Source organism: Typopeltis vanoorti, chromosome 13, assembly GCF_054136105.1.
Source record: "Typopeltis vanoorti isolate ZY-2024b chromosome 13, IOZ_Tvanoo_1.0, whole genome shotgun sequence".
In the NCBI taxonomy this organism is placed as follows: Eukaryota; Metazoa; Arthropoda; class Arachnida; order Uropygi; family Thelyphonidae; genus Typopeltis; species Typopeltis vanoorti.
The window spans coordinates 124,654,198-124,679,997 of record NC_143561.1 but is presented as its reverse complement, the minus strand read 5'-3'; the positions used below and the strand labels follow the sequence as shown (position 1 = coordinate 124,679,997).

General features: G+C 37.1%; 1 protein-coding gene across 2 annotated transcripts in view; it reads left to right on the top strand.

Moving 5' to 3' along the window:
• Window positions 1–25,800, top strand: part of LOC150100518 (growth factor receptor-bound protein 14-like) — a 341,775-nt gene that overhangs the window by 295,930 nt on the left and 20,045 nt on the right. For both annotated transcript variants that reach the window (XM_090402828.1, XM_090402827.1), the window contains 2 exons: window positions 3,078–3,194; window positions 16,424–16,596. In XM_090402828.1, the coding sequence (XP_090258954.1) occupies window positions 3,078–3,194; window positions 16,424–16,596 (290 nt within the window). The remainder of the gene's footprint in view (window positions 1–3,077; window positions 3,195–16,423; window positions 16,597–25,800) is intronic.

The following is a 25,800-nucleotide window of genomic DNA, read 5'->3' as shown; positions in this document are numbered from 1 at the left end:
GCATCAAACTACAAACCAGGTTTGTATTTCTTCAGTAGTTTTTAAGAATATGGAGAAATTAGTCAGACATCACATATAAAATTATGATGAGGTAATATTAGCTGTGGAGGTCGGCATAGATTTGTTAAGGGGCACTCATTTCAGTAATCTTCTTGCCTTTCATAATAATAAAGTGATATAGATAAAAATAAGATAAGAGTGGTGATTCTATTGTATAAAGATATGATCAGAACCACATCTGGAATAATTTTTTCTGATCTAGTCAACAGGATCCAAAGAGAATAGATTAACCTTGGAGAGAATACAGAGGCAGATAACAAAAATTGAGTAGGGACTGTACAATATTAGTTATGAGGATAGACTGAGAGCATGCAAACCACACAGTTAGGTGGATGACGAGACATTTAATCTCACCAGAATCAGTCATGTTAATATTTCTGAACCATTTAACAGTCTATCATACTACTCCTTAGAGTGGTATGATAAATTGTGCTTTCTAAGATCCCATAACGTGTCTTGCAACTCCATTGATGTAATAATAATTTACTGAGCTATAACAACATCCTATTATATATACTATTCAGTTTATTTGCTGGCCCTCTCTCCAATCAATAGGGCACGGGTTCAAATCCTTACGTGGGCCCATATTTGATTATCTTTAGGTGGGGAGATGGATTTCATCACCTGGTGCAGATTTATCACCATGAAATTTCAAGCCACTTTAGGCCTCCAATAAGTGGAACCATTGTCCCACTTATTGGAGGCCTGAAATGGCTTGAAAAAGTTCCATGTTTGGTCTCTAGAGCAGGGTTTCTGGACCTGGTAAAAACAAATAAAAATACAAAAAAAAAAAAAAAATAATTAATAGAAATAAGGGGAAAAAATACTTTCTTATATAATGAAACCTGTAGAGTATTCATAAGTATAGAATTACACATAAGTCACAGTTAATAATTTTTTTATTATGTAAATATTTTGTTTTATGTATCATAAGACATCATCAGTGCAATATTGAACAACAATAGGAATTGAATTCAAAAAACAGTAGCGCACATGCTAAATTGGAATTGTTCTATGTACGGTCACGTGTGTATGGATTAAACCTAATGAACTGAAATTAAAACTAATTAAATTAAAATCTAACAGCTAAATTTATTTAATACAATTGAGGATAACAATTTCCCAAACTTCTGGAATAGTGAGATTGTCATTCCGATTAAGATTAGATCTATGAAGTAAGGCTTCAGCACTTTCTTTATATAATTATTCATGTTTATATATGGATCTATGTAGCAGCTTAGTGTTTTGCCATTGGATCCTGTGGTTAGCGTTTTCAATTCCATGTTGTGCAAGGCCAGATTTGTGAAGTTTGATAAGATGGATGTGGTCTTGATGTTCAGAGATGTGTTTATTTATAGATCTTCCTGTTTGTCCACAGTAAGACAGGTTACATGAACATGATCCTTCATGATGAAAAGCCAAACGGCTATTTTTCTGGTGAAGTTGATAAATTAAGGGGATAAAAATCCCTTATTGTTTTTCAGCAAGTATGCGAAACTCTAAGATTGAAAACTACGAACTATCGGCGAATCCAAGCGTAAGTGACCACTTGGTAGTATACCACACCAAGGCAACTCGATGCAAAGGTGGAGCAAGCTCCCTCACTATTCTTGATATTTTCTCATAATGTAAAAACACACAGCTCCTATTAAATGTAATACTGCTTTACATTATGAGGAGAGGTCATTACCCAGACTGGTTTCAACCTTTTTTGAGGTCTCATCAGTGAGTAGCTAGACCTAATGATATCAAAGTTTAAGTGCAAAGAACTTACATACCTCAAAAAAGGTTGAAACCGGTCTGGGTAGTGACCTCTCCTCATAATGTAAAGCAGTATTACATTTCATAGGAGCTGTGTGTTTTTACATTATGAGAAAATATCAAGAATAGTGAGGGTGCTTGCTCCACCTTTGCATCTAGTTGCCTCGGTGTGTTACTACCAAGTGGTCACTTACGCTTGGATTCGCCGATAATTTGTCGGCATGAAACGCTTAGATCATAGTTTTCGATCTTAGAGTTTCGCATACTGGCTGAAAAACAATAAGGGATTTTTATCCCCTTAATTTATGATCCTTCATATATGAAAGGTAAAATCATTGGTGAGAGTTTGTCTGTCCGAGAAGGTATCAAGTTGTGAATTTGGTTGATGGGTTTATAGGTAGCAATGAGTTGATATTTTTTTCATAATTTTTGCCACACATTTTTGTAGCTCCCACGATGAGTCTCTGACTCTATGGAGGTCAGATGCCTTTAATATATGGTATAGGAGTCCTGTGGGCTTCTTATTTGGGTTGATTTGAAGGAGAGTGGTTAATTATTTTTTGGGTTATTATTGGATTATATCCATTTAATGTTGCCTTTGCTCATTGCTACCTACAAACCCATCAACGAAATTAAAACTTGCTACCTTCTCCAAAAGACAAATTCTCACCAATGATTGCTACTTGGCATATATGAAGCCATGTTTGTGTAATGCTGTAAACATGAATGCTTATATAAAGAAAGTGTCGAAGCCTTACTTCATAAATCGGAATGACTGTCTCACTATTCCAAAAGTTTGGGAAATTATTATCCTCAGTTGTATTAAATAAATTTGTTATATTTTAATTAGGTTAGGCCCATTAGGTTTAATCCATGAACACATGACTGTACATATATAGAGGGAATCCAATTTAAGAATGCACTACTGTTTTTTGAATTCATTTCCCATTGTTTGTTAGTTGTACTCATGATGTCTTATGATATATAAGATGAAATATTTACATAATAAAAAAGTTAACTGTGGCTTACGTGTGATTCTATAGTTATAAATAATCCTTAGCCCACCCATATGGATGCACTATAGGTTTGAAAACTTTTCGTGGGTCATAGCCACATAAAAAAAAAATAGGCTCAATGCTATATCACAGTAGCATTTAATGAAGTATTGAAATGAAATGGCAAATTGTATTCCTGTTATAAAATGAATAATATATCTCTGTGTGACATAATTTTTTTTTAATTTTAAATCCATTTAGGATTATACTCCAATGAAGCCAAGAGTTGCCATGGATTTCACTGGAAATCATGGAAGAGTTGTTGATGATCCAAAGGAAGCTGATGCTATAGCTGCTGCAGAAGGATATCTCTGGAAGGTATAAGAATGTTTAATGAATATAGCCAAGAACTTGTTCTTATGATGAAAATTTTTATATGAAATTAGGATTTTCATCTTAGATTTTTAAACACTACCATTGGTCTTATGAATGAGCTTAACACATTTACTATCATTCATGTTGGTATTTAAAGGAAGGGATTGAAATATTTATGATATAATAGCTGAATTTGTTTAATTATTATTGTTAACACAGATCATCATGGAGTCAAAAGATTCATCATTACTGGAAGTAAACACACTCAAGCTTATTACTTCAGTATTTTGCCAATATCACTTTGGTATTATCAGAGACTACTTCTGCATATACACTGGTGTCCGAAAGGTAAGGACGAACTACGTTTTTATCTGTAGATGAAACATTTTTCATGACTACGGCCAAATGTGGACATAAATTTATTGCCAGCATACTAATAAATTATACATACATACATCTTCAAGGCCCACCTTTCCTAGTTGGGTTGTGGGGGCAGCAGCTGCAAGAGGAACTTCCAATGGTCACGATCCTCTGCCACCAAGCTCAGGTGTTCTGGTGGGATTCCCAAACGTGTCCACCCAAGGTTTTGGATATAATCTATCCAGCGAGTCCTTGGCCTCCCACCCTCTGGCTTGGCAAAGAGGGCCTACTGAGTGAGCCTCTCTTGTGGCATTCTGACCAGGTGCCCGTACCAATAAATTATGTTACTCAAAGATGTGTTATAAATTATTGTTCCGTAAGTTACAAATTCCCTTACATTGAACTTATTAGTAAGTTCAATTTATGGAACTTACTAATATTACCTGGATTTAACCAGCATCTTCAGAGCACAAATTTTAACTGTGATAAGTGCATAGGCACTATACTAAAACATTAGTAATAATTCATTAGTAATAATTCTGGCCTAGTTGGCTGAGTGGTTAGTGTATCCACTCTCCAACCAAAAGGCTGCGGTTCAAATCCCGCCATGAGCATGGATGTTTGTGATTGTCTATGAAAATATTAGTGGTGGATGGTAGATTGCATTGGTGTAGATGATGATTGTAGTTGGTGGATTGAGTGGTGAATACAGAGAGTTGTAGAGTAGGTGCCCTCCCTTGATGAGTCTTTGGACTCCCTGGAGGTATCAATAATAATAAATGGCATAAAACTAATGTTCTGAGTGCCCTCTACAGGCTGGTTAATCATAAAGTTAATTTTGAGAAGTTACTTTTTCTGGTCCAGAATGACCATCTCCCAGGTCTTTGGCAAATTAATGCACTATACTTCTTGAGATTGGGGGTGGAAGAGTGATTCATAGCAGATGCTGATTTTCAAAATATACTGACATCCAAAAGCTAAGGTTGAACTACAATTTTATCATCTAACCCAATCAACACCTGTATATGAAAAAAATTTCATGACTACAGCCAGATGTGGACATAAATTTATTGCCACCATACTAACAAATTACATTACATAAAATGTGTTATAAATTTCATACAAATTGCAATGCATTTTTGGCAAAAGTTACATATTTACTGCAGTATGGCACTGTTGATATATTATGCAGCCTTATATTTCTGCACTCCAAAACCTTGCACTTATTGATATTAAAACTACAACGCCATTCTTTTGTCCAAAGAAAAGTCTATTCAGATCTTTCTGAAGGCAATTAACATCAGCAGTGCTACTTATAATTCTTTCCAACTTTGCTCTTCTCTTCTTCTTCTTCCTAACATGGTATTTAGGCCATGTGGCCTATTCCGGTCTCATGCCATCTCTTTCTTGGTCTTCCGATTCTTCTTTTTCCACTTATTTTGTATCTGTATAATATTTTTGGAAGTCTGCTGTTGTCCATTCAATTTAAATGTTCTAGCCATTTTTGTTTATACTGTCTTATGTAGTAATTAATTAGTTTTATTTTCAGGGATTGTAAGATTTCTTCATTTGTTTTGTGGTCCCACTTGGTAAATCCAGCTGTTTTTCTGAGGAACTTCATTTCTGCTGTTTGAATTCGTTTTTCATCTTTCCTTTTCATGGTCCATGTTTCGCTTCCGTATAGTAGAGTTGGTTTTGACAAGACATTATATAGTCTGATTCTAGTGTGTTTTTGTACCAGGGATGGCTTAAATATATTATTTATTATGCCATTTACTTTGACAAAGTTTGATATTTTAGTGTCTGTCTTTTTCTTCTTCGTATGATAGATCACATCCCAAGTATCTGAAAGTGTTACTTGTTCTAATATTTTATTATCTATCACTATTTTACTTCTTATTGGGTTTTCTCTTTTGAATGCCATTATTTTTGTTTTTTCTTTGGATATTGTCATATTATATTGCTTTGAGATATCATTTAATGATTTTAATGATCTTTGTAAGTCATCTTCTGATGTAGCTAATACTATTTGAACATCTGCAAATAGTAGTGTATCCATCTTCATTTGCAGGGTCATTTGTATACCAAATGGGTTATGCTGTTTCCAGATTATTAATATTTCATTTATATATATATATATTGAAAACCAGAGGTGAGAGGGTACATCCTTGTCATACTCCTCTTGATATATCTTTCCATTCTGAGGTGTGTTCTAATTTAACTGCTATTTTATTTCCTGTATATATTTCTTGAATAGATTGTAAAAGTTGGTTTGGTATGTTTAAATCGGTTAATATTTTAAACAATTTTTGTCTACTAATTTTGTCAAAGGCTTTTTCATAATCATAAGGCCACGTGTGTTTCTTTTTGAAATTCTCTTCTCTTTTCTATTAATAATTTTAAAGTAAAAATTGGATCTATGCAGGATCGGCCTTTTCGGAAACCATTTTGTTCTTCTAGTAATTTGTTTTCTACAATGCTGCTTAGTTTCTCTTTTAATATTCCTGCATATATTTTATATCCTGTATTCAGCAGGCTAATTCCCCTATATTATTGCAATTGTCTTTATTTCCTATTTTATAGTTGGGATAACCAGTGCTTTTTTCCAAGAGTTAGGGGTGTTTCCAGACATCCAAACCATATTAAAAAATTTCATAAGTCTTTCATTAAATTTTTCACCTGCATTTTTGTATAGTTCTATATTTATATTGTCTTCTCTTGGCATTTTCCTATTTTTCATCTTCTTTATTATATTTTTCAGTTCTAATATTGTGATATTTTCTATTAGGTCATTCTATGTCTTATAAAATTTTAATTCATTGTTCTCATCTGTCCAGAGATTTTAGAAATAGGTCACCCATTTTTCTAAATCTATTGTTTGTATTTTTTATCTTTTCTTTTATTTCTTTATTCATGTATTTTATTACTTTATAGGTTGTGGCTTAAATAAATCCTTTTCTAGTTCTGTTACGAAATTGTTCCATCTTTCTCTATGTTTTTTCCTTACTTCTCGTTTTGCAATTACACTATTTCTTTTATACTCTTTCTGCTTCTATTGTTTTGGAATTTAGCCATTTCTGGTAACTGTCCTTTTTGGTGTTTATTATATTTTCTATTTCTTTGTTCCAGTCTTGTAGTCCTCTTTTTCTAATCCATTTGTGCTTTATTCCTAAGGTTTCTGTTGCTGCTTTTGTGAGAATTTCTTTCAAATTTTCCCATTCATCTTCTATGTCACTTGATTAATGTGTGGTTTCTGTTTTTAAGTTTGTGCATTTTTGATATTGTAGTCTAACTTGAGGATCCTGTAATGAAGAAATTTTGTAGCTTGGCTGGTAAGAATTTTCAATTCTATGTGTTTTTAGCCACTTTGGTTTAAAACGAATTTTTGCTGATACCATATAATGATCAGAGTTTAATTCAAAGCCTCGATATGCTCTTACGTCTAAAATTAACTCCGCTAATTTAAAATTTGTGATAACGTAGTCAATTACTGATTTGTATCTTCTGGCTGACCATGATATTTATGTATTTCCTTGTGTTTAAACATTGAATTCATTATTCTCATATTATTATAAATGACAAAATCATGCAAAGATTACATGTATCTTCCTCAAATTTACCTATGTTTGTTTTGTATTTTTTGTTTCCTATTCTGGCATTTAAGTCTCCTGCTAGCAGTAAATAGTCATTTTGTTTGTTTTATCTATGGCATTCTGTAATTCTTTATAAAATATATTACTGTCTTCTTCTTTTCCCTCTTCTGGTGCATATGCACCAATTATTGTTATGTGGCCTCTTAATGTCTTGAGTCTAATTTCTATTAGTCTTTCATTCAAATAGTTGTAATATACAATATTGTTCTTTAGGGATTTATGTACCATAATCATTATACCTGCTTTTGCTCTTTCTGCTTTTTTTTACCCCACTGTAGATTTGTATATAGTTGTTTGTTTCTTTTGTACCTTTTTGTTTTTTCTTTGTTTCTGTTACTATACATATCTTTATGTTAGCTTAGTTTAGTTGTTTATCAAGTTCTTCTTCTTTGTGTGCAATGCTTCTCACATTCCATGTTGCAATCTTCATTATGTGTACCTTTTTCCAATTTCGTTTACCGTTTCCTGGGTTGTGGTCTTTTCCCTGACAGTCCGTCTGGCTTTTCTTTGCATGAAACTTGAAAGTATTTTGAATTTCCCCAGGGCAGGTTACTAACCTGTCGCTGGGTAAGTCCAGTGGTAGGGCTGCTACCTAACATCTCTGGACAGACAGATCTAACAGCATTTACTCTGTTAGGGTGTTAAGGTTATACCGCCCATACTCGGTCGCCAGTGCCTCTTTTGTACTTTTAAAACAGGATGGACCACGGGAAGGTGAGGTTGACATTTGAGTGGGAGAGGCTATGTATTGCACTTCACCATCCCTTCTATCCCTTCCAACTTTGCATCATCAGCAAAAAACTGAAGATACCCAGTCAGTCCACATGATATATCATTTACAAACAAGTTAAACAGCAAGGGTCCAAGAACAGAACCCTGGGACACACCACTGGTTATCCTTCTTTTTTGACAGACTGTTTCATTATACACAATCTGCTGGTATTGCTCAGAGAACCAATCTCCAATCCAACTAACCAATATTATCTATTCCCATCCTCTGCAGCTTGTATATCAACTTATCATGTGGTAATCTATCAAACGCTTTTGCAAAGTCCAAGAATATCACTGTATATGATTCTTTCTTATCTAAAACACTCGTTACCTTATCATAAAATGCAAGTAAATTGCTAAAATAGGACCACCTCTTTACGAATCCATGCTGACCATCATAAAGAATGCTTCATCAAGCCAATCCTGTATTCTATTTGTAACCAATCTCTCCAACACCTTGACCACAACTGCAGTTATACAGACTAGTCTATAATTGGAGACTTCAGTCCTATAGTGTGGAGTGTACTATTTAACTTTCATTAAATAACCAGGTCAAGGGCATAACAAACGGTGCTGCACATTCCTTAAGAATATATGGTGATATGTCATCCATTTCCACAGCCTTATTAACATCTAACTCAATCAGCGCCAGATACACCTGATTCTTTCACTTCCAATTCTCCTAATACTTGCCTCCCTTCTATGTATTGCATGGCATCATTTACACCGTCTGCACGGTTAGCCTAGTGGCTATGCGGCTTCGCAACCATATGCCTGGGGAAGGAGTGTCCTGGGGTCGATTCCTGTCGCCGACATCAGGAGCTTAAGGATCTTCCTCAACCATAGCCGGTCTTGGGTGTGGACAGCAGGGTTTTTCCCCCCAGTTTATCTGGGGTTTTTCATCCTGTAAGCAGGAAACCGGCCCTGTAAACACACGGATCTACAGCCATAAATACTTAACCCCCCCCAGGAGGGGGCTAAACTTGCCCCAATAGGGACGGGGAAGAAAAGGGAGGAAACTCCATATGAATAAATAAATAAATCATTTACACCAGTATGATATACACTGATAAAGTGTTCATTCAATAATTCCACTATATCCTCTGCCACTGTTATTTTGCTGCCATGAATACCCACCAGTGTTAATCTGCCATAATTATTCTTTCTCTTGCATGCCACATAGCAGAAAAATTCCCTTGAGTTAACCTTGGCCTGACCAGTCAATCTCCTCTCATACTGCACCTTTTCTTTACCATTTTTTACATCACCTTTCTAGCCTGCACTTTATACTCTTCATGTATCCAGTCACCACCAACTGTCTTGTACTTCCTCCATAGCTTCTTTTCAGCACTGCTTGCTTTATTTCACTATTCATCCATTTTTATTCCTGCTCTATTTACTCACTGAACCCTTGGTATGCAATTATACATTGCTTTTGTCATATACTGCCTTGTGAGTTTCCATGCATTGTCAACATCTTTTCTGCTCAGCTCATCTACCAAATGTACTAATGCTGACTGACTGACTACAGAGCTTCTTATAATCATCTGTTTTATACTCCACATATATTCATTTTTGGCAGTAACCTTTTGTTTCATCACTTCCAAAACAAGCACCTCATGATCACTCTCACCAACTGGTGGCAGTGATAACACCTCATTAACAACTACATCTTGGGAAGTTATCACAAAATCCAAAACAAGAAGATATTAAGATATTGATCTCTCAGAAATTCCACGAACTTACTTTCGACTATTTTCAACACTACTTCTGTGGATTAATGAGAAAGAAGCTTGTTAAAACAGTGAGAAAAGCTATTCCAAAAAACCAGAGGCAGATGGAATGAAAGAGGAGGACCAGAAGCTGGTTTGGTTTAAAGCTAAACAGTGTGGATGCTTACAGCAGTTGCTTGTATTTTTTCAAACTCAAAGTGGAAGAATAATGGTGGCAGGCTTGCCATGGAAACAGGAAATGGAATCTACCTTCAACAAAATGATGGTTAGTATTTGAAGTTAATGACAGAAGATCATTCATATGGAGGAAGAAGAGCATGGAAGACACAACATAAGTAGCAAGATCACCTGCAGTCCGAAGTAAATATTGTAATTCACGTATATTAATTATTGAAGCATCACATTTAGAGTTTTTGGCACGTTGGTTAATTTGACTTGACTAAAACTCATTGTTATCAGAGAGATGGTTAACAGAGGATGACATGGTTAAAAAATGAGATAAAATGTGAGGATATTTTATTTTCAGGGCAGATGAAATAGGAGTAAGATTTTGCTGATAACAGCAGAAGAATTGCACTAACAAAAAGTTCAGCAAGAAATCAGGTCATAGGAGGTAATGTAGTTGATGCTGTCTTTACCTTCTTCACGAATAAGGTACAACCACAGTTGCTACCTGGCTATTAAATTTCTTGGGCCTGCAACTTATCATATAATACGGATGCACAGTATACAGTTATTGAGCAATTTTGAAGGAAGTGGAGACAGTGAAGGATCTGGGAGTGAAGGTGTGGATGGAGACAGGACATTTAGGGGTCACATTGCTAAAATTCTAAGAACATCACAACAGATTATAGTAATAATGAGGAGGACATTGGCATGCAGAAGCAAAGAGGTTATGATTCTGTTGTATAAGAAACGAAAGAAACGAAATTGAGAGAACGAATGAAAGTAGAAATGGCGTGGTGCAGAAATCGCAAGTAAAAAAAATCGAAAGAATGAATGATAGTAAAAAAAGAATGACTGATGGCGAAAGTTGGATGCATGTTGGAACGAAAGTACTGAACCAAAGAAGGATGAATGAGAGGGAAAGTGAGAAGAGGGGGTCGAGAGTTAGAAAGTTAGAAAGATTTAATGATAGAGTGAATGTGTCGCGAGGTTCAGAAGGTGAATTGGATTGGATGAAGCAAGAAATGAAATGGATGCGGAATGAAATTAAGAGAATTCAGGTCAAAACTATTAAAATAAATCATGATGGCATGAAAGAGATAACAAAAGATGAGCGAGTGGCATTGTATGGCGACTCCATTATTAAAGGTGTGCTAGAGGATAAAATGCACAAGGTATGTTTTCCAGGCGGTAAAATGAGTAGAGTGATTGAGGCATTGAATATGAGGCGGGAACGAGCAAAAGAGTTAATTGTATTAATTGGTACGAATGATTTGAGAGAGAACAAAGAGCATGTCAAAATGAATGTCAGGAGACTGCTTGGAAAGATAAAGGAGAATAGTGTGACAGGAAGGGTGGTCAGTGTGTTGCCTAGGTATGATTGTGGTGAAATGAGGCGGAGAGCAAGGATTATGAATGATATTCTGGCTGAAATGTGTGAGGAGATGGGAGTACAGTTTGTTAATGTGTGGAATGAGTTTGAGGGACGAAGTGAGCTGTATGGGAGCGATGGACTGCATTTGAGTGGTTATGGTGTGAGTCGCTTGGAGAGACTGCTGCTGGAAGGTAGAGAAGTGAATAGAGAGAATGAATCAGATCGAGAGGGGAGTGATGTGGAAGAGCAGGAGAGTAAGACAGGAGAGATTGAAGGAGTGGAAATGAATGTGGAAGTGAGTGGTATGAGTATAGAAAATGAGAGAATGGGTGTGCAAGAGGAGCAGGGAAACGGGGAGGCTCAGGGTGGACAGGGATACACAGCGTGAGAAAGGTGGGTGCTCCAAGAGTAGGTGAGAGAATGTGTAGGCAGGAAAGTAATGGGATGATCAGGGATCAAAAGGAAACAGATGGAATTGCAAAGGGTTCTAAAATGAAGAAGCAGAAAGGGAAATGGCCCCAGTCCAGCATGGAGAGATCACATCGAGTGAGTGGTATCAGTGGAACTAGCAGTAGATCCAGAAATGAGTTGTTGTGTTTGTATACCAATGCTAGAAGTATAAGAAACAAGGCGGATGAAATGGTTGCACTAATTGCGTCTGTGCACCCAGAGATTGTCGGAATAAGTGAGACATGGTTAGATGAGGATGACATCCTGACAGGAATAGAGATGGAAAGGTATGATGTGTTTCGTGAGGATAGAAGGGGTAAAAAGGGAGGGGGAGTGCTATTGATGATAGAGAAAGAGTTATGTCCATACAAGGTAGAGATGCAAGAGGGAAATGGGGCCAGTGGTTTTGAGGCAGTATGGTGTGAGATAGAGGTGAATAGAATCAAATACTTGGTGGGATGTTGTTATAGACCTGGTAATGTGGATGGTGGTGATAGTGAAATGTATAGTCAAATAAGCCAAGCAAATAAGAAAAGGGTGATCATTATGGGTGATTTTAATTATGGCAATATAGACCGGAATGAAGAGATAGCAACTGGAAGTAAAGAAAATGAGTTTCTTGAGTTTTTGAGGGATGACTACCTCAGACAGTATGTAACAGAGGGCACAAGAGGATTAAGGGTCTTGGATTTGGTCATCTCATCGGAGGATGTAATTATCAATGAGGTATCAAATCATCCACCAATTGGTGAAAGTGACCATGAGGTGATTACTTGGGTGGTTGCCAGCAGTGCAAGGACCCCTGTGAAAAAAGGGTATATGTGGAACTACAAGGGGGGTGATTATGAAGAGCTCAGGAGACAGCTTGCAGGTGTAGCATGAAATGAGGAGTTAGCTGGAAAAGAGATCATTGCAGCTTGGGGGATTTTCAAAAAATATTTAGTGGATGCAATGTCTAAATGTATACCACGGGTGAGAAGGTTAAATAAGTTAGGTGTGAGATGGATGAATAAAGAGATTAAGCATGCAATACAGAGAAAAAGGGCATTGTGGAGGCAGCATAAGAGAAGTGGAAGTAACCAATTTCATGAGTTCTACAAAGACCAGGCAAGGAGAGTGACTTGGTTGGTGAGAGTAGCTAAAGAGAGGTATGAACAGCAGTTAGCTAATGAAGCTAAAAAGAATCCTAGGGAGTTCTTTCGATATGTAGCCAGCAAAAGAAAGAATGATTATGGAAGGATGACATTGATTGGAGGAAATGGTATAGAGACAGCTGTTGCAGAATGTGTGGTGGAGATACTTAATGAGCAGTTCATAAAGATCTTTCAATCTTGTGAATGTGACTTCATGGAGAGATTAAGAGCAGTTGATGATGGGGAGGAGAGACTGACTGTAAGTGAGCAGAGGTGTTTGGGGAGTTGAGTAAACTAGATGTAAATAAGGCTGTGGGACTTGATAATATATCACCGCGTATTCTGAAGGAATGTGCCAGAGAGTTGACACCTGCCTTGACATATTTTTTTAATACGAGTCTTGCACTTGGTCAAGTCCGTAAAGAGTGGAAGGAGGGCAAGATTGTGCCACTTCATAAAGGAGGTGATCGAACTCAAACATCAAACTATAGGCCTATCTGTGTGTCAGGTGTTGTGGTTAAGTTGTTGGAGAAACTTGTGAGAACTAGGATCCAGAGTTGGGTTGACAACAATGGTATAATCTTTGATGGACAGCATGGATTTGCTAAAGGGAGGTCGTGTTTTAGTAATCTACTTACTTATTACAATAAAGTGACTGCTTCCTTGGACAGAGGAGAAGGATACACAGTAATATACTTGGATTTTGCAAAAGCTTTTGATAGAGTACCTCATGATAAGTTGACAGTCAAACTAGAGCAGATGGGGTTGGATATTAGATTAGTGCATTGGATTGGAGACTGGCTATCTGATAGGTATCAACAAGTTGTGTATGGGGGTGCAATATCCAGGAAAAGGAAAGTCACTAGTGGAGTGCCTCAGGGATCTGTTTTAGGGCCATTACTATTTAACTTGTATATTAATGATATTGGCGAAGATTTGGATGGAGATATTCAGTTGTTTGCAGATGATGCAAAGTTGGGACGAACCATAAAGAGTAGTGAAGATGTTGTGGCCTTGCAAGAAGACTTGAATAAATTGAGTGATTGGGCAAGCAAATGGGGATGCGAGTTCAATGTTGCAAAATGTAAGGTTTTAAAATTTGGAAAACAAAGATGGGATGCAGAATTTATGCTTGGTGAGAATATATTGTTGGAAGTAGAGGAAATAAGAGATCTGGGAGTGATAGTGGATAAGGATCTAAAATTTAGAGGACACATCTCCAAAATTGTGAAGACAACACAAAGACTTCTGGGAATGATGAGGAAGACACTGACGTGTAGAAGTAGGGAGATTCTTGTTCCATTGTATAAGGCTTTGATTAGGCCACACATGGACTATTGTGCCCAGATTTGGTCACCTGGTTTTCAGAAGGATGAAGAGATGTTGGAAAGGGTGCAAAGGCGACTGACTAAGGTAGTTTCTGACCTCTGGAATGTCGAGTATGAGGAAAGATTGAAAAGATGTAATTTGCAGAGTCTAGTGGAGAGAAGGAAGAGGGGAGATATGATAGAGACCTACAAGTTGGTAAGGGGTTGTTATAGGATCAATGGTGGAGAAGTTCTACAGAGAATAGTGGGAGATCAGGGGAGAACCAGAGGTCATACCTGGAAACTGTATAAAGAGGGTGTGAGTAGGGGAGTGAGAGGCAGGTTTTTTTCGTGCAGAGTTGTGAATGATTGGAATGCCTTGCCTGAGAGTGTGGTGTCTGCAAGGAGTTTGAATGTGTTTAAGACATGGTATGATGAGATGTGTGTGAGATAAAAGGACCTCCTAGATGAGTCTTTGACTCCATGAGGTCTTGTTTTAATAATAATAATAATAATAATAAGGTTTTGATCAGGCTACATATGGACTACTGTGCACATATGTTGCCTGGTTTTTGGGGGAGGGGGGGGACGATGCAAGTCTAGAGAAGGGTTACTAATCATTGTTAGGTGTACAGAATGTCAGATATGAGTAGAGATTGAGGGAATGTAAATTGCAGAGCTTTGTGAATAGAAGAACAGGGGAATATGATTGAGGGGTTTTTACCAGATTAATGCAGAGGAGATTTTTCACAGAGTAGAGATAGGCATAAGTAGAACTGGTGGTCATCCCTGGAAGCTGTATAAGAAGGGTGTGAGCAGGGGAGTGAGAAGCAGGTTCCTCTGCATGGAGAGTGACTGGTGAGCAGAATGCATTGCCTGAAAGTGTGGTGAGTGTGGAAACTGTGAATGTGTTTAAGGCAGGTTAAATGATCTTTTTGCATGAGAGAGTATAAGCCTCTCACGATGAGTCCTTTGATTCCATGGAGATTAGATGTTAGTAATAATAATAATAAATTTAATAACTTACACCCTAAGATCAAGTTCATCTTAAAAATTGAATCAAGCAAAACGTTATCCTTTCTTGACTTCCTTATAAAATGAGAAAAAAATGGTCCACTCACTACTTTTGTTCACAACAAACTTACTTTCTCTGCCTGCTATACCCATCAAACATCAGCTCACCATCCTTCACAGAAATAAGATATTATTAAAACATTACTATCGAGTCCATATAGTTTTTTTTTTTTTTTTCAGCAATATCTTTTCAACATCATCTTTCTACCATAAAGAAAACCTACTTTCTAAATAGCTATAATCCAAGAATTATAGAGGAAATCAAACTGTTTTTCTCCCAATTCTGCCAGAAGAGATGACTCTCACAGGATATCTGTTCAAGAAATTCAATTTTTCATTCATGTACAAACTCATGAATAAAATGAAGTTCATTTTTACCTTCTTTACAAATAAGGTATACCATTGCTGCTACCTGGCTATTAAATTTCTTGGGCCTGCAACTTATCTTTTGGCTAGGGATTTGGGGATAATAGTGGACAGAGAGTTGAAGTTCAGAGGGTATATTGCAAAAGTTGGTAAAATTGCTCAAAGGATTTCTTGGATGTTGAAAAACATGCTAACAGGTAAAGATAGTAAAGTTATTATTGCTTTTTTATAAGGCTATGATTCAGCCACATCTTGACTGCTATACATAGATTAGGTCACCTGTGTTTCTTAGGAATCAGGATGTTGGTAGAGAGACGATTCAGAGATGAGTGAATAAGCTGGCAACAGGTCTGGAATGCTTCCTATTAGGATAGGTTGAAGGTGTGTGGGTTACAAAGTTTGGTTGGTTGAAGGGGTTTTCATAAATTTGATGCAAAGGAAATTTTTCAATACATCACAAAACTAGAGGTCATCAATGGGAGCTGTGTAACAGTGTGGTTAGCAATAGTGTGTGGACTGGATTTTTTGCATGGAGAGTGGTGAAGAATGAGTGGAATGGATTGCCAGAAGTAGTTGAGTGCTCTGATAAGTGAATGAATTTAAGGAGAGGTACTACAGATTTTGTATGTACAAAAGTTTGGGTCTCTCACAATGAGTCTCCAGACTCCATGGAGATACCATATAATAATAATAAACAAAATCTTAAATAATAATAATAATAATAAACAAAATCTTAAACATGAATTTGTCAAACTACTATAATTTTAGTTTATTGTTATTTTCATAGAATGTGTTGCTTAGATTTGCTTCACGACATTTTTTTTTTAAATGTTTCTAATCTACAGAGGAGACTACCTTGCTGTAGAATACCACCTACTCCACCAAACAGTTTTAATCAAAGTCCTACTTCCCGACCGACCTTTGAATTTGGAATTCATACAATGCAGCCATGGTTTTACAGTGGGATGTCTCGAGATGAAGCAACCCAATTGCTTACGAAATATGGAACTGTAGATGGGTAAGTAAGCAAATTATAACAGTTATACTGTAGAGTATATTATAAGTATAACAGCCTCCGTAGCTTAGTCAGTATGGATGAAGACCTTTGGTTGGAAAGACCTGGGTTTGATTCCCGTCGGTGACTTGAGGATTCTTTATCTGGTCTCTTTTGATGAAAGGTGAGTTAGCCAGTCTCATATAGAGTTTGGGAATTTTTGCACCCACAAACTCGGGTTTTTTCATCCCCCCGACAGAACAGGCAAACCAGCCCCGAGAACACAAACAGACTACAGTAAGAAATATTGCCCTTGGGGGATGCAGCACAGTGTGGCGATCTGGTTGCATTAATTAGCTGTAAGCCTCCTCAGTATGGGGGGGGGGGGACTAAACCCGTCCTGGGATAGGATAGACAAGTAGATATGATGATGATATTGTAAATATATGGAGCCTGGAGCCTCTGAAGCTTGGTCAGTAACAACACTTCCCTTTGGGTTGAAAGATCTGGGTTTGAATCCTGTCTAGGACATACAGAACATTTATAAGGTCTTTTCAATTGAAAATTTTCATTTTTCAATTTCCCTTCTGGAAATTCATGTTTGTTGTCCACAAGGCAGACAAACCAAACAGAAAATGCTCTCAATCTGCAGACATGAAAAACTGTGTAAGAATTCACTGCCCTAAATGTCCTGAATGGTCAGCATATCCACTCTGCAACTAGTAGGCTGCAGGTTTGAATCCTGTATGGACATGAATGTTTGCAATTGTTTTTAGGTGGGAGATGAATTTCATTAGCTGGTGTAAGACCATTGCCCTGCTTATTAGAGTTCTGAAGTGGCTTATAAAAGTTCTGTGTTTGGTCTCTAAGAGTAGGGTTTCCAGATTAGGTAAAAATAAATAAATAAAAATATACACACAAAAAATATTATAATGTAATATTGCAACCCTGAGCACCCCCTGAAGGTATATTTCAGGAATTTGAGATGATGAAAAAAAAAATTCCTAACCCACTCATTGTACAAAGATACTATTGGGATTACTAAATAACTTTTGTGGGCATAAAAACAAATAAAATAAAAGATGAGATGAGATTTATTCAATAATTTGCATGATGACTTTCTCTATGAGCCATTGTAGGTTTTAATGAGAATTAGAGATGCTTGAATGGGAGGACATAATAAAAACATCCAATTAAGAACTGAGATAAGACCAAGAGTATAGGTACCAAGGCAAAAAATAAAATTAAAAAAAAAGTGAAAGAATTCATATAGGTGCTTGTGCTCTATCATCATCATCAAATTTCTGCCATGTACCCTCAAGGGGGGGTACAGGATATGACAGTACTACATGAAAAAAATTACATCATTATTAACTTCCTATCTACAATTTTCCTCCAAAACAGACTGTTACTTGTCAAGACTCCAATATTATCAGATCTTATATTTCTATCATCTAAGGCACTTTGTATCGTATCAATCCACCTACATATTGGTTTTCCTCTGGGTCGTTTCGCTGCCAACCTGGCAGAGAACACTTGTTTTGCTAATCTTTCTTCGCCCATTCTATTTAAGTGACCATACCACCTGAGATTAGCTCTGCTAACGCATTCCTGGATGTTGACAATGTCAAGTTCTTTCCTAATATCCTCGTTTTTAATATGATATTGCCATTGATGCCATCTGTTCATGCCTCTAATCTTTCTCAGGACTCTCATATCTGTGGTCTCTAGTCTTTGGTCAAGTGTTTTACTTCTGACCCAGCTCTCAGATCCATAAGTTAAAACTGGTTTGAACACAGTCTTGTATATAGCTAATTTAGTGTTCTGACTAATTTCTCTCTTATTCCATATGAATTTATTCAATTGACTTCCTACCATACCAGCTTTGCTGATTCTGTTGTCTATTTCTATATTTAATTTACCATATTCACTAAAAATTGTGCCTAAGTAGCTGAAATGTTTCACTTGTTCCACAGGTTCTCCATTCACAACACAGTTGACATTTTCAGTGATTCTGACTATTTTCATTGTCTTTGTCTTTTTATTGCTGACCTTCATACCATATCTATTACAACAGCTATTCAATTTATTCAGAGAATCTTGCACACTTGTAGCGGATTTATTTAGAAGTATAACATCATCCACATAAAGCAAAGAGCTGACATTAACATCTCCAATTTTGATATCATGTTTAATACCTTTCCTTCATATGAACGCTGAATGAATAACAGAGGGGATAATGTACATCCTTGTCTCACACCAGATTTAACATTAAACCATCTTCCTGTACTTCCTTCAATTCTAACTGCTGACTTACAACTCAAATAAAGACTAAGTATTGCTTGATATAATGCCCCATTGATACCATATAACTGTAGCGTATTGAATAGCCTCTCTCTTGGCACCTTGTCATATGCCTTTTCCAAATCGACAAAACTTAAATACAGATCTCTGTTATATTACCATGCTTTCTTGACTATTTGTCATAAAGTGAAGATCTGATCCTGACAGCCTCTATTTGGCCTGAATCCAGCTTGTTCTTCACCAAGCTTTTCTTCCACAATTCTTCTCAACCGTTTCTCAAGTATACTTGCATAGATCTTCCCAGGAACACTCAATAGGGAAATACCTCTGTAATTCTCACATTCAGTTTTATTTCCCTTTTTATATATGGGTACTATGAGAGCTCTACTCCAATCATCGGGAATTCGTCCGTCTGTCCAGGCTTTCTGAACTATGCAGTGCAGCCACTGTAAGACTCTTATACCACCATACTTCAGCATTTCTGGTCGAATATCATCTACCCCTGCTGCCTGTCCACATTCCAAGCCTTTGATGGCTTTTTCTACTTCAAGTATGGATATGTATTCCTGACTGCATGCCTGGTCAGTGTTTTTTACCACTGTGCTGTCATCACTGCTTGTTTCATTTAGCAGTTTTTCAAAGTAATTACTCCATACTTCAAGGATATCTTTTTTTCTCCCGTTTTCATGTTACCTTTATCATCTCTAACTCCTTTTACAGCACTCTTTCCTCCATTCCTAAGCTTCTTCAACAACCTCCAGAATATTTTGCCACCTTCTTGATATTTATTTTCTATATTCTTGCCAAACTCTTCCCATGATTTTTGTTTAGCTAGTTTTACACAGTGTTTAGCATTCTTGCATTTGTCTCTGTATTCTCTAAGAGCACAAGCTGACTTATTTGACAGGAACTTTTGGTATGCTTTCTTCTTTTCCTTCACTGCCTCTTTAACTTCCTGTGTCCACCAGGGAGTTCTGATTTTTTTATCCTTGCACACAACCTTACCACATGCCTCTCTGGCAGAATCAATCAATGTTTTCTTCAGAGTTTGCCACTGAATCTCCAAGGTTTGATTCCTGTTCTCAAACTCTTTCATTTTTTCTTCAATAATCTTTGTGTATTTTAGTCTACAGTTCACATCTGAGAGCTGCTCAACTTTTATTCGCTTTAAAACTTTCTTACATGTTATTCTTTTCAATATGAAATTCAATTTTATCCTGCTCAAGACTAAATAGTGATCACTTCCAATTTCAAATCCTCTGTACACTCTGGTGTCCTGCACCAGGGAAAAAACATCACTATCAACAATAACATAGTCAATGAGACTTTTCTTATTCCTTGCCTCTTCTCTCCATGTGAATTTGTGCACATTTTTATGTTGGAACATGGTGTTAGTAATAACCAGTCCATGTCCTGAGCAGAAATCCAACAGATATTTGCCATTATTATTAGCTTTGCTCTTTTCTTCAAATTTTCCAAAATATTTTTGTATGTCTCACAGTCATTTCCTACTCTGCTATTTAGATCCTCAACAAGGACCAACTTTTCCTTTTACATTGTGTCATTTGCTTTTTCTAAAGCCTCAAAAAAATTCCTCCACTTCTACCTTAGTAGAACCTTCTGTGGGACCACCATAGGCACAAATAAGTCTCATTGTCCAGTTCCCCATTCTCATATTTGCCCACATTACTCTACTTGAGATTGGCTGCCATTCAAGAAGATTAGCATCGTATTTTGTGTTGAATACTATAGCTATTCCTTCTTTTCCTTGATTGTCATTGCCTGAATATAACATTTTGTATTTATTGCTCAGAAAGATCTCACCAGTTTTTGTCTTTTTTGTTTCAGTCACCCCTATTATGTCGATCTGGTACTTATCTAATTCCTCAGCTAGCTCCATTTCTTTGCCATTCAGGCTTCTTATGTTGATAGTACCGATCTTTAACTCTGGTGATGTTGAGTTGGGGTTTGTTTTCAGATTTGTTCCAGTAGCTGACTTTTCGCTGTTCGCCCAGGTTCCCTGGCGAAAACAACGGGGGGCCTTGTTTAACTGGGCGACACCCCAGCCGGCATGAAATTTTGTCATGTTGTACCATCATTTTTTATTTTGGTTTAACCAATAAGAATATAATTTGGTCGGCTAAATCCCAAATTGCCAGCCCATCCTCGTTCGTTCAGTATCCAAATAGATACCCAACAGGGTGCACCATGAGAAGGTGAGGATTGGACATTAGGTCAGAAGCCCTGGTCGGTTCTCCGCATTCCTTTAAAGGCTATGTGGAGATCTCCTCTCAGTTATACAGCTTTGACCCTTAAGCACCTCCTGTGCTCTGTCAGTGGAAGTAAATTGTAGTGTAATTAAACAATGTTAGGGAAATAAAATTGTTTAAAATATTAATGGGGATTTTCTGTGACTAGTCATTTAAGTGTGAACATTTGGGGTTAAAGTTTATGAACTACACATTGGATATTTGTTGAAAAGAAAACTAATTTGTAAGAAAAAGAATGTTATTCTTCCACTTTTTTCAAACATTTGATAACACCAAATCTGTAGTTTTGTGTTGCAGAGTGTTGTGGCAACTCAGGTTCAGAGGAGACAGGAAAACAATAAAAAAACTCCAAATTAACTGATAACTGACCTACAGAATTGAATACATGTAGGCAGCTGAGGGATTATGTTCTTCAAAGTTTGAAGAATAGATGGAAGAGATGAGATATGACAGAAACATAAAAGTTAATAAAGAAGTCTTACAGTAGATCACAAGGAAGATTTTGCAAATTATAGCAGGTGTAGGTAGAATTCTGAGTCATTTCTGAGGCTGTCCAAGGATGTGGTTAGGAAGTTTGTAAGGTTCAGCTTCTTTTTGTGGCATGTGGTAAGCTTTTGTAATGGATTATCCTTAGGAGTTGAGTTTATTTTCAGTGAATCTGTTCAAGGAGATATAGGTGTGAAATGGATGAATAAAGAGATTAAGCATGCGATACAGAGAAAAAGGGCATTATGGAGGCAGCATAAGAGAAGTGGAAATAACCAATTCCATGAGAACTGGTTATAACCAATTCCATTCCACTGCAGACACCACACTCTTAGGCAAGGCATTCCAATCATTCACAACTCTGCATGGAAAAAACCTCCTTCTCACTCCCCTCATTGGTTATCCTAGTGGAATAACCAATTCCATTCCACTACAAAGACCAGGCAAGGCAGGTGACTTGGTTGGTAAGGGTAGCTAAAGAGAGGTATGAACATTAGTTAGCTAATGAAGCCAAAAAGAATCCTAATGAGTTCTTTCGATATGTAGAAAGAACTCATTAGGATTCTTTTTGGCTTCATTAGCTAACTAATGTTGTGTTAGCTAATGTTGTGTTAACAATGATTGGAGAAAATGATATAAAGACAGCTGTTGCAGTTGTGGTGGAGATACTTAATGAGCAGTTCATAAAGGTCTTTCAGTCTTGTGAATGTCACTTCATGGAGAGATTGAGAGCAGTTGATGATGGGGAAGAGAGACTGACTGTAAGTGAGCAAGAGGTGTATGGGGAGTTGAGCAAACTAGATGGAAATAAGACTTGATAATATATCACCACGTATTCTGAAGGAATGTGCAAGGGAGTTGATGCTGGCCTTGACATATTTTTTTAATATGAGTCTTGCACTTGGTCAACTTCCTAAGGAGTGCAAGATTGTGCCACTTCATAAAGGAAGTGATTGAACTCAAGCATCAAACTATAGGCCTATCCATGTGTCAGGTGTTGTAGTTAAGTTGTTGGAGAAGCTTGTGAGAACCAGGATCCAGAATTGGGTTGACAACAATGGTATTATCTTTGATGGACAGCATGAATTTGCTAAAGGGGGGTCATGTTTTAGTTATCTACTTACTTATTACAATAAGGTGACTGCTTCCATGTATAGAGGAGAAGGATACAGAGTAATATACTAAGATTTTGCAAAGGCTTTTGATAGATTACCACATGATAAGTTGATAGTCAAACTGGAGTGGATGGGGTTGGATATTAGATTGGAGACTGGCTATCTGATAGGTATCAACAAGTTGTGTATGGGGTTGCGATATCCAGGAAAAGGAAAGTCACTAGTGGAGTGCCTCAGGGATTTGTTTTAGGGCCATTACTGTTTAACGTGTATATTAATGATGTTGGTGAAGATTTCGATGGAGATATTCAGTTGTTTGCAGATGATGCAAAATTGGGACGAACCATAAAGAGTAGTGAAGATGTTGTGGCCTTACAAGAAGAATTGAATAAATTGAGTGATTGGGCACAGAAATGAGGATGTGAGTTCAGTGTTGCAAAATGTGAGGTTTTAAAATTTGGAAAACAAAGATGGGATGCAGAATTTATGCTTGGTGAGAGTATATTGTTGGAGGTAGAGGAAATAAGAGATCTGGGGGGGGGGTAGCAGATAAGGATCTAAAATTTAGGGGATACATCGCCAAAATTGTGAAGACAAAACAAAGGCTTCTGGGAATGATGCGGAGGACACTGATGTGTAGAAGTAGGGAGATTCTTGTTCCATTGTATAAGGCTTTGATTAGGTCACACATGGACTATTGTGCGCAGAAATGGTCACCGGGTTTTCAGAAGGATGAAGAGATATTGGAAAGGGTCCAAAGGAGACTGACTAAGGTAGTTTCTGACCTTTGGAATGTCGAGTATGAGGAAAGATTGAGAAGATGCAACTTGCAGAGTCTGGTGGACAGGAGGAGAAGGGGAAATATGATAGAGACCTACAAGTTATTAAGCAGTTGTTATAGGATCAATGCTGTAGAGGTTCTACAGAAAATAGTGGGAGATCAGGGGAGAACCAGAGGTCATCCCTGGAAGCTGTATAAGGAGGGTGTGAGTAGGGAAGTGAGAAGCAGGTTTTTTTCATGCAGAGTTGTGAGTGATTGAAATGCCTTGCCTGAGAGTGCGGTGTCTGCAGAGAATTTAAGTGTGTTTAAAGTACGATATGATGAGCTGTGTGTTGATAAAAGGACCTCCTAGATGAGTCTTTGATTCCATGGAGTCTTGGGTAATAATAATAATAATAGGTATGGGTAACTTAAGGGGACCCTCTTAAGGCTTGTACCACAAGCCCTTGGACTCCCTGCATAATAATGATACTAATAAAAAAACAAAAGGAAGGAAACAGATTTTATATAATATAACATAACATGTCACAAGAACTAAGTTTTTTACAGTAATTTGCTATTATACTTATAATACTCTATAATAAATTTGTTTGCTTCTGTTGGACATGGAACCTAATATGGTAGTCAAAGATGATGTGAGATTAAAGATATATTTTTGATTTAATATATCTAATCTCATGTCATCTTTGATTAGCTTATTAGTCTCCATGTCCAACTAACTTAGTTTTCATTGAAACCTAATTTTTCTTGGGTGCCTTTATATGCTGGCTATTATTTATCTGCCTAGGTCATTTGCTTTTCATATTATTTCATATCATCATTAGAAACCATATGATCATTTCTACTAACAGGCTACAGATTAACACGTTCGCTGCCAACTACGAGTATACTCGTAGTTGGTAAACCAGCTACGAGTATACTCGTATGACGCTTACCGCCGGCAACGAGATTACTGTAGTGACCTTGAAGAAGTGAAAATGCTTGGCTTGTGGGGCTAGCATCAAAACTGTGTATTCTCATAGATCATATATGCTCTGTACAAGCCAACTACGAGTATACTCATATGACGCTTACCACCGGTAACGAGATTACCGTACTGACCTTGAAGAAGTGAAATTGCTCGGCGTAGGGGAACAGACTATGGCGAAGTAGCGTGGCAGCGAACATGTTAAAATTCCATTGTGGTAGATGATGGAATGAAAGAGGACCAACTCTTCCTCTTTCATTCCATCTTTGTTCTTTGGAAGAGTCTTCCTCACTGTTTTCCCCAGAGACAGAGTGAGGGGTGGCTGTTCCAAAACAGAACCTTTAGCTATTAAAAAAAACGTAAAAATGTTTCCTTCTTCTTGCCATTTTCCCTACACTTGGTAATGATGTGCTATACATCCTCTGTCCAAAAAGAAACCGAACTTTTCGAAAATATTAGAAACAAGTGCCGCCACCTGTTGTATCTTTTTGTTGTTGAAAGCGGTAACCTTCATTGTTGTGTCAATTGTTTATGACATTTGTTTCATTAGAAGCAGAGTTATACTGCCAAGAGTGACAATGTGTTTTGATGAATGGTCGGCTGTCACGATATTCATAGCATATGCGACGAATTCTCGCTATCAATCGCTTCAAAACTTAGAGATAAAACTCGGCATTGACCGTTTGACCAGGCGCAATGAATTCTTTGTGGATAATGCCCTTGGAATTGTAGAAACAAATCAGCATTGTGTTTACTTTTGACTTCTCCAAGTGACTTTTTTTTTTGATGTCCCTCTTCTGATAGTCTCCACTCGGCACTCTGGCGCCTTGTTTTGGGCTCATACTGAAAACACCATGTTTTGTCATCAGTAACGATCGTTTCAAGGAAGTTTGAGTCCTTATGAGGCCATTTTAATGGGATCCTTGCAATGTTCAATTCGATACATTTTTTGGTCGTCAGTCAACTCGTGGGTAACAAATTGCAAATTTAATTTATGAAGGCCCAAACTCTCGGTCAAAATGTTGTGCACAGTTGATTTTGGATTCCCCAATTCATCGATTAATTTTATGGACGATTTTGGGTTTTCTTTGATGAAATCATGCACTTTTTGGATGTTAAGTTCGCTCAGTCCAGTTTTTGGACCGCCCGGCTTTTCGTCATCCTCAAGTGTCTCACGACCACTTTTAAATCGCTTAAACCACTTGATCGAAACTTGAGTACGGAATAAGCATTGATCACCATATGCTTTTTGAAGCATTTGATGCATTGTGGTAAAACTTTTATACCAAGTTTAACACAAAAGTC